Source organism: Adiantum capillus-veneris, chromosome 3 (assembly GCF_014529385.1).
Source record: "Adiantum capillus-veneris isolate H3 chromosome 3, ASM1452938v2, whole genome shotgun sequence".
Taxonomy (NCBI): Eukaryota; Viridiplantae; Streptophyta; class Polypodiopsida; order Polypodiales; family Pteridaceae; genus Adiantum; species Adiantum capillus-veneris.
Genome location: NC_140933.1, coordinates 132,241,941 through 132,252,039, shown reverse-complemented (window position 1 = coordinate 132,252,039; position 10,099 = coordinate 132,241,941). Strand labels below are relative to the sequence as shown.

Here is a 10,099-nt window from a genome sequence, read left to right as displayed (position 1 = left end):
CGCAAGTTCAGTCTTTTCTTTTTCTATGAAGTATATACTTTATAAGATTTATGCTCCCTTTGAGTTTTGAACGAGTACCTTTTTGTTTGAAATGCATGCAGACTTGTGGAGTTATTTGAATGTTGGGGAATCACAGTTCTGCCAAAATGCGGGGCCACAATGATGGTTCACAAGGAAAACGCCTAGTACTCTCAGTTTGTCTAATGCTTGTGGCATTGTCCCTTGTATGCACATATTATGGGTCATTTTTGAAAGCTTCTCTTCAGACTAAAAGAGATTCAATGCATCTGCAAGATGTTGGGGAGATGGCTTCAAGAAGGCTTGGCAGAAATGCAGTCGAAGACGATAATGCAAATGAAGCTGGCCCTGTCTCTAGCACACCTTCCCATGGCACACCAAGCCTCGGGCAGGTATGCCCACCTCACATAAGGCTGGGTACAGCCACAAAAACAGTCCCCCACTCCATAATCCTACTCTTGAGAGATGTCGAAGCCACCTTGCGATAAGAAATGGAACTCTGACAAGTTTTTGTCGCAACTTAATCTTTTGTTCTCTATTGCTCTACGCTGATGAATCGATAAGTCCTACTTTCAATCAAGCATGTGTCTTTTGGGATTGTATGTACCCAATCATGGACGATTCGATTTTTCAAGAAGTCCCCAGAAAAGAAAGGATGGGGGCTTGTGTGTGTGTGCGTGTGGTTTTCTTTACTTTACTTTTGGGGGAAAGGCGCGGCGACTGTGCGGGGGATGTTATCAATATGGACTACGTAGTCGGTAAATCTTGACTTGGCACATGCCATAGTACCAAAATCGGCACCAGCTGGGAAAAGCAAGGATCGTCGCGCCAAAAGCCAATATCACAAATACAGAAGGCAAGCTTATTTTTTGGGCCTAGCAAACAAATACTCACTCATACAGGTAGCTTTTGAGGACAGCATGCTCATAGAAGAGCAGCTTTCCAGCCAAATGCTTTTGGCGCCTACGTAAAGAGGCCAAGGACCTCAATTAAAAGTCTCTGCCTTGACAGAGCACTACATTCAAACTTGTGTGAAAAAATTGTAAGGGTACACTTTGTGCTTGTAAATCAAAATAGAACAAAAGGGGTGCCAATTCTCATACCAATGATTCCATCCTGATAGAGATTTTGTGAGTATTGTGTCTTAAATAGAAGTTCTATTTTGTGATAGTTTCTCTTTTCAAGTTAAGGGTTTCCACTTCATTTGAGTGACCACCTCTCACAAAATTGATTGCCATTTTCAATATATATGCTTCATTCAGTCAAAAGGATCTCCCTTTGAAGGTGACTAGGGGATAAGGCAAGAGAAAAAAAGGACTGAAAAAGCGAAATAAAAAAAACTGGATTTGAAAAAGAACACTAAAACCACATATCACAAGTTATCACTAGAACAAAGAAAAGACAAATTGACTTTGTTATGGTCAGGTCTATTGAGGCACTGTCTATTGAGGCACTGGACCATAATATTTATTTTCTCATCAACACTTCCACAATCATACTAACTTGTATACATCTCTACTTCATGAGAACCGATAAAAGCAACAATAGACACACCTTATAGTTAGGAGGTGGAGGTATGAGGCAGTTTAACCTTCGATGTGTAGGAGGACAGTGACGTTCATAATGTTCCATTAAGGAAAGATTTAGCTTCAGTTTAAGCTGGCTATGGAGATGACGATCCAGACATGGTATCAATTCGGAATGTCGCATGTCGCAAGACTGCACGAAGAAGTCTTGCCAAAATCAGAGGTTGCTTCTTAGAGTCTTAATAGTTTTTTAAAATATAAGACACAAGGGTCGCTCTACCCTTCAGAAGTCTATTGAATGTAAGAGACTTACAGGAAAAGTCTTGAGCCCCGTTCCTAGGTCAGTTTGGGGTCAAAATCTGAGTTTTATGCATTTGATGGCATTTTGGACATGTGGCATTTATTGATGGCTTCTCTTGATGGATATGGGTTGTGGGTTGTGTCAGGTACACAGCTAACCCTATCTGCATGTAGACAAGCTAACTTCTACTTCTAGGGCTTAGGACAACCTAGGGAGTGTTTTGGTACCCTTGTGAGCTTGTATGCAGGTCTGGATGTCCACGCACTTTAGATCTAGGGCTTAGGACAGCCTAGGGAGTGTTTTAGCACCCTTGTGAGCTTGTATGCAGGTCTGCATGTCCATGCACTTTAGATAGATTAGTTGCATACCCTTTGAGTGCACGAGCACAGCCAGTGTCTACTAGGTGTAGGCACTAGGGAGTGTTCCCATACAGTAGCATTAGTATCAAGCCCAGGTGGTATCAATATGTGAAGCAACTCTTATTAAAGGTTTTTGAATAAGTGATAGTTTGGCCCAACATTTAGGAGTCGTGGGGTTCCTCTAGCTTTGCCTAACCCAGCCCTGCAAGATGTCACGTGCACATGGCTCTGTGCGCCACGTGGACATGCTTCATTGACTTCCATAGTCAATTCTGTACATATCCCTAGATAGGAGTGTCTAAAATCCTAGGAGGACTAGTACCGGCAATTTTGTGAGCATGTTCGCAGTGTCCGGAAGAGTCCATTAGATTAGGTTTTCAAGTTTTGGAACCCTCTTGCATAAATGGATTGTACAATGTTGGGTTAAAGGCCTAAATAACCCCTTTTTGTACATTTTTGTACTTTGTCCAAGTTCATATTGAACCTTAATATGAACCTGGACACAATTTTTTAAAGTCACTTATAATAAAAGTGGGAAAACCAAAAACTCACTTATTGAGTTTTCTCCAAAAACATGAGCTCTCTCTCTCTCTCTCCTTCGGTCCCTAGCGCTTCCTCTCTGCTACACTCCGCCTCCTACTTCTTGCCCCAATCTTGCTCTACATCGCGACGCGCACCTACCGGAACCTTCTGCTTCGCGCTTTCAAATGGTATCAGAGACCTAGGGTTTCAAAACAACCCTGTGCAGTCTGTTGAAAAGTGAGTTAAAATTGCTCTTCTGCGATCAATTTTGCTTCCATCGCGAAGCCCCTAGCTTTTGGAGTCGAAAAGGTCACCAAAACAGTCCAAAATAGATTGTTTTTAGGTCAAAACAGGTGATTTACAGGTTATAACAGGTCAGAACAACAATACGTAGGTGTACCAAAGTTGTGGGTTCACATGTATTGATGTTTGTCGTGACAAATTGAGTGAAAAGCTGAGTACAGGTGTTTGAAATTGCACTTTTCAAATTTGGACAGTTTCATATAAAGAAATTGTGGTCTATCGTATGCAAAGTCTTCTGGTTTCTCTTATTTGCTGAAATTTTGAGCCTATTTGCTGACCGGGTCTATTGAGCTATACATTCTTACCAAATGTGTAGTTGTGCCTGTTTTTACTATAAAAAGCGTTAAAGATTTTAAGATCGTTAGTTTCTTTTACATGTAGTTACAAATTCTATAGTCTCAATTTCCCACATGGTCATATGGCTTGACCGGGTGTGTTATCTTGAGCTATAGTTTCTTGCCAAGACACGTCTAGCATACCTTGGGTCTATGTGTCACATATATGAAATGTCTTCACTTTGTATATAGTTACAAATATAGTCTCAATTTGTCACATGGTCATATGGCTTGACCGGGTGTGCCATCTTGAGCTATCGATTTTCACCTTTAGTTCTTCTAGCTATCCATATGGCTTGATCGGGTCTCTTGAGCTATCCATTCTTACCAAATGTGTAGTTGTGCCTGTTTTTACTATAAAAAGCGTTAAAGATTTTAGGATCGTTAGTTTCTTTTACATGTAGTTACAAATTCTATAGTCTCAATTTCCCACATGGTCATATGGCTTGACCGGGTGTGTTATCTTGAGCTATAGTTTCTTGCCAAGACACGTCTAGCATACCTTGGGTCTATGTGTCACAGATATACAATGTCTTCATTTTGTATATAGTTACAAATATAGTCTCAATTTGTCACATGGTCATATGGCTTGACCAGGTGTGCCATCTTGAGCTATCGATTTTCACCTTCAGTTCTTCTAGCTATCCGTATGGCTTGACCGGGTCTCTTGAGCTATCCATTCTTACCAAATGTGTAGTTGTGTCTGTTTTTATCATAAAAAGCGTTAAAGATTTTAAGATCGTTAGTTTCTTTTACATGTAGTTACAAATTCTATAGTCTCAATTTCCCACATGGTCATATGGCTTGACCGGGTGTGTTATCTTGAGCTATAGTTTCTTGCTAAGACACGTCTAGCATACCTTGGGTCTATGTGTCACAGATATACAATGTCTTCATTTTGTATATAGTTACAAATATAGTCTCAATTTGTCACATGGTCATATGGCTTGACCGGGTGTGCCATCTTGAGCTATCGATTTTCACCTTCAGTTCTTCTAGCTATCCGTATGGCTTGACCGGGTCTCTTGAGCTATCCTTTCTTATCAAATGTGTAGTTGTGTCTGTTTTTATCATAAAAAGCGTTAAAGATTTTAAGATCGTTAGTTTCTTTTACATGTAGTTACAAATTCTATAGTCTCAATTTCCCACATGGTCATATGGCTTGACCGGGTGTGTTATCTTGAGCTATAGTTTCTTGCTAAGACACGTCTAGCATACCTTGGGTCTATGTGTCACAGATATACAATGTCTTCATTTTGTATATAGTTACAAATATAGTCTCAATTTGTCACATGGTCATATGGCTTGACCAGGTGTGCCATCTTGAGCTATCGATTTTCACCTTCAGTTCTTCTAGCTATCCGTATGGCTTGACCGGGTCTCTTGAGCTATCCTTTCTTATCAAATGTGTAGTTGTGTCTGTTTTTATCATAAAAAGCGTTAAAGATTTTAAGATCGTTAGTTTCTTTTACATGTAGTTAAAAATTCTATAGTCTCAATTTCCCACATGGTCATATGGCTTGACCGGGTGTGTATGTCACACATACACAATGTCTTCATTTTGTATATAGTTTTAAATATAGTCTCAATTTGTCACATGGTCATATGGAGGTTCCTAATGTACTCTGATATGCAGGTCATATAACCACTTCAAGCTAGATTACTGTGACTCTATGGAAAATGTGTTTGATTTTAATGTGTAAGATAATCCTTAAATCCCACGTGGGAGCCCAAGATGAGGTGGACAGTTTTTTTGGAAAAAGAAATTATGTGATGAAAATCCCATGTGGGAGCCCAAGAAAAGGGTAAACTGATTTTTTTTTGAGAAAGAGGTCTCCGTACAAAAGAGACTCTGGCGAAATTTTTAAGATTTATATTTTATGTTTAAACTCAAAATTAAATACAGATGGTGCTTTTTTAAAAGTTACATTTGCTTAAGCATAGACGTGCATTCATATCAAATATAATTGTTTTTGTTCAAAAAGATTAATCTTTTAATGGGTTGTTTTGTAATGTGTTTTGATTTGAAGAGTGATGTTTTTCATAGTTGTTTAAGAGTATGCATTATTTGTTATTTAGAGAACAATCCATTTTATATGTGTGCCTTAAATCCCATGTGGGAACCCGGGGGATTCACTATGTTTTTCCGTACGGTACCACGTGAGTGTACAATAGGGGGGTTTTTAGATTTTGTACATAAGCGTATACAATAAGGGTAGCCCCTCATTATTTCATACTCATACCGTACACATAAGGGAGGGGGGGGGGGGGGGGGGAGGGTGGTTACGTTGGGGCTACATTCAACTACCTGAGCCACCTTAAATCTCTCTCTCTCTCTCTCTCTCTCTCTCTCTCTCTCTCTCTCTCTCTCTCTCTCTCTCTCTCTCTCTCTGTGTGTGTGTGTGTGTGTGTGTGTGTGTGTGTGTGTGTGTGTGTGTGCATCGATGAATAGTTTCATGGCGTGGTGATAGTAATGCGTGCTGACAATAAGGGAAAACTTGAAATTCTCTCGTTTTCTTGGTCAAAATAAGAAGCTTTTGTCGATAATTACACTAAAACTTATGAAAATTTCCTCGTAGCCAAGCTCAAACCCCTCTAATTTGTCAAAATTCCTAAAATAACCTTCAAATTTTTAAAACTCCCAAAGTACCCATGTATCTATTTTGATCGGATTGATCAAGCTTTTCTAATTTTTATTTCTTTTTCACAATTGAGATGAATTTTTGAGTGGTTAGCATGTAATTTGTCACATATTACCTCACAAAACAAACGATTATGTCCACAAAGATAACACATAAGTGTAGTCATCAACAAAATGTCAATCATTGAAGAACAAGAATACATCATAATTCCTCTCGGTGTGAGAGAGAGAGAGACTCCTCTAAGTCTTTCCCTACTATGCCTTGTACAGAATTTGGTGCTTCCACACAATTTACTTATTTATTGATTTATGCACATGAATTGCCCTTAAATTCCCTTTGTACATGACCTACCCCTTGCTTTATGCAATCCACCAAACTCTGTTTGTGTGACAAAGCCTTAAATATATGGGAAATATTCAATATATCATTGACTGTCGAGTCTCGATCAGAGAGAGAGAGAGAGAGAGAGAGAGAGAGAGAAGAAAAGAGTATTTTAACGTCGTAGGAAACTATCCCTAGAGATCTCAAAGATCTATTCGAAGAGGAGAGTTGAACTCAAGACGAGGAGAGTTGAATTCCAGAGGAAAATGGTGAGATCGAGAGAGAGAGGGAGAGATGCTTGCAGATAGGGCTTTGGGTTTTCTCACCTTCAAATATAAAATTTAGTGGTAAATTTGTAAACCTAGGTTTTTTTACGAGCACTGTCTGCTCTTCATTGAATTTGGGCATCAGTGCGACGAGGTGCTTCTCTCCCCCGCGCGTCGCAGACCCTTTGCAGAGCTCAACCCTTGTTGAAGCTTGGATGGGGGAGCTTATATGTTCAATGCTTTTTTTATGGAGCGAGTATTCATTTGGCACACCATATCCGTGCTGGCATACACATGCTGCACGTCTTTGGATAGCCAACGGGTAAGGCCAATGTCACACTAGGGCAGGGGAATTCTGGCCATCTTGAGGTGATGACCCCTCATTTGTGAAGGAAAAAGGGAAACTTGGCCTACAACCTTTGCGAGAGGGACGATCTTGCACCCTCGGCCAACTTCGCTAGGCACCATGTGAGCTACAGTCTCACAGTGCCCCCTTGCGATTTGCTGCAAAGCATGGCCAACTTCTTTTTCAAAATTTCATGTGACAGCAGCACACCCAGTCACCTTCAAAGAGAGAAAGGGGTGGGTGCCCCGATGTGACAGGGGCCTAAGGCTGCTTACACACCAAACATTTGCTTGCCTGTCACTTTTGGGGACGGGCACACATGCATCACGCACTGAAATAAGAGAACATTTAAAAGGTGACGAGTTTTCTAGATGATACTTCTAGCTTATTGGTTAGACGCTTCAATGCGCATGAGTTGGCAGGAGCTCACGCCCCGCCCATCCTCGGGCAGGTAGTCCCGACTGTCCATTTTGTCGTACGTTGCCCATATTGCATGTCCAATTATGTTTCGCTGGTTGGCTTCCACGTCCGCACGTCCAAGCTTGGGCACACGGTGTGTAAGCAGTCTAAGCTGGTTCAAACTTGCCGAAAGCAAAAGGGTGGGAAATTGGGAAGGTAAAAGAGAGCATTCTCTCGAGAGCTACTGCTCCAGTCACGGACTTAACGGGGCTCTAGTGAACAGCATGACATGGCATACAGCGTAAGCTTACACTCGGATTCCTCCTCACCCCCACACACATTCAAACTGCATTCTGGGTCGCTTTACATCTAGGGGCCAGCTCTGGCGAGGTGAGGACTTGAGGAGAGAGAAGGCTTTAGATAGAACACGGGGTTAGGTGCTAGACACAACACCTGCACTAACGCTCACTAAGTAAAAGCTGTAGGCTAGCACTCCCGCCTCCAATCTCTCTCTGTGTGGCTATGGTGCCTCAAGAAGCAGCAAGATCGCTCTCCTCTTAAGGACATTTTACTTCTTGTCTGCTTGGTAAGACCTCATTTTCCATTTGTTTACAATCTTTTCCGGCTCACCTGGTTGAGATTTTAGGGTTTGTTTTACAGCAGAGTAGCATTTTCTCTCTCGGTTTTGTTGAATGTTTCAGTGCATTTCTTGGTTCTTTCCTACAAGTCTGCATTGGCAGTGGCTGTTATTTCAGTAGGTTCAATCAGCATTCTTATTTTAACTTCTCGATCTCTTTCACTTAATCTACTACAATGCCAATTATTTTTGGCATTAAACTCTCTCAAACGTATCACGAATAAGAAGACTGGGTCTCACAAGTCGACAGCTCTACAGGAAGAATTTTTGTACCTGTTAAGTCAACATGGTTGACAACTGCATATCTATTATGGGATCTACCCAGCCTTATTAGCAACTTGCAGCAATATGTTTCTTTATTTCACTGTTAGGCCCAGGCATTATAGATAAACGGCAGTCACAAGTAGTCAAAGCTCTTGATCAGTTTTTAGCTTTAATCTTGTGTGAGCCAAGCATTGCAAATAAGTCAAGGAAATGTGTGTTTTTTGCCAGATCTTTTTTGCATATCGAGCAGATCCAATAATTTTTGCAGAAGTTTTTTGTCACTCACAACTGTGAAAGTGTGTTATTGGAACCCATTTACCAATTTTGCCTGCTGGTGTGATGTATGTGTATATTGTCCAACTTTATGTGTCTGTATAAAGATGTATGCGTTTGGAGATTTTAGCAAATTTTAGGCATTCATCACAAGGGATGTTGAGACATATAGAGAGTGCTTCTTTTGTAGCTCTTTCTCTAGTTTTTTCTTTATCCGTTTTCTTGTGTCTCTTGTTTTTCTGTTTTGTGAGTGTTTTGTTTCGCAAGTTCAGTCTTTTCTTTTTCTATGAAGGTATATACTTTAATTATAAGATTTATGCTCCCTTTGAGTTTTGAACGAGTACCTTTTTGTTTGAAATGCATGCAGACTTGTGGAGTTATTTGAATGGTGGGGAATCACAGTTCTGCCAAAATGCGGGGCCACAATGATGGTTTACAAGGAAAACGCCTAGTACTCTCAGTTTGTCTGATGCTTGTGGCTTTGTCAATTGTATGCACATATTATGGGTTGTTTTTGAAAGCTGCTCTTCAGAATAAAAGAGATTCAATGCATCTGCAAGATGTTGGGGAGATGGCTTCAAAAAGGCTTGGCAAAAATGCAGTCGAAGACGATGATGCAAATGAAGCTGGCTCAGAACCTGTGGAAGGAGCAGCAAATGCAAGTATCAGAGAAAAAGTAAACGAAGTATCTAACACAGAGGACAATGTTTTTGATGTGACCATCAAGACTTTTCCTGTAAGTCTCTTACATTCAATAGACTTCTGAAGGGTAGAGCGACCCTTGTGTCTTATATTTTAAAAAACTATTAAGACTCTAAGAAGCAACCTTTCATTTTGGCAAGACATCTTCGTACAGTCTTGCGACATGCGACATTCCGAATTGATACCATGTCTGGATCGTCATCTCCATAGCCATCTTAAACTGAAGCTAAATCTTTCCTTAATGGAACATTATGAACGTCACTGTCCTCCTCCACATCGAAGGTTAAACTGCCTCATACCTCCACCTCCTAACTATAAGGTGTGTCGATTGTTGCTTTTATCGGTTCTCATGAAGTAGAGATGTATACAAGTTAGTATGATTGTGGAAGTGTTGATGAGAAAATAAATATTATGGTCCAGTGCCTCGATAGACCGGACCATAACAAAGTCAATTTGTCTTTTCTTTGTTCTAGTGATAACTTGTGATATGTGGTTTTAGTGTTCTTTTTCAAATCCAGTTTTTTTTATTTCGCTTTTTCAGTCCTTTTTTCTCTTGCCTTATCCCCTAGTCACCTTCAAAGGGAGATCCTTTTGACTGAATGAAGCATATATATTGAAAATGGCAATCAATTTTGTGAGAGGTGGTCACTCAAATGAAGTGCAAACCCTTACCTTGAAAAGAGAAACTATCACAAAATAGAACTTCTATTTAAGACACAATACTCACAAAATCTCTATCAGGATGGAATCATTGGTATGAGAATTGGCACCCCTTTTGTTCTATTTTGATTTACAAGCACAAAGTGTACCCTTACAATTTTTTCACACAAGTTTGAATGTAGTGCTCTGTCAAGGCAGAGACTTTTAATTGAGGTCCTTGGCCTC

At 40.3% G+C, this 10,099-nt stretch overlaps 1 protein-coding gene across 1 annotated transcript; it reads left to right on the top strand.

Moving 5' to 3' along the window:
- The first annotated feature begins 7,718 nt into the window (after positions 1-7,718).
- On the top strand, positions 7,719-9,611 carry LOC147461731 (putative methyltransferase PMT8). The gene is made up of 3 exons (XM_086501690.1): positions 7,719-7,924; positions 8,880-9,248; positions 9,369-9,611. The coding sequence occupies exons 2-3, from the start codon at positions 8,898-8,900 to the stop codon at positions 9,570-9,572; spliced, it is 555 nt and encodes a 184-aa protein (XP_086357816.1). The 5' UTR covers positions 7,719-7,924; positions 8,880-8,897; the 3' UTR covers positions 9,573-9,611.
- Positions 9,612-10,099: the final 488 nt, after the last annotated feature.

What these genes read in the sequence shown, in the direction of transcription:
- LOC147461731 (XM_086501690.1), top strand. Translation starts at nt 8,898, where the DNA reads ATGGTGGGGAATCACAGTTCTGCCAAAATGCGGGGCCACAATGATGGT. An exon ending in TGACCATCAAGACTTTTCCT is followed by an intron (nt 9,249 to 9,368) that starts GTAAGTCTCTTA and finishes ATCTTCGTACAG; the next exon opens with TCTTGCGACATGCGACATTC.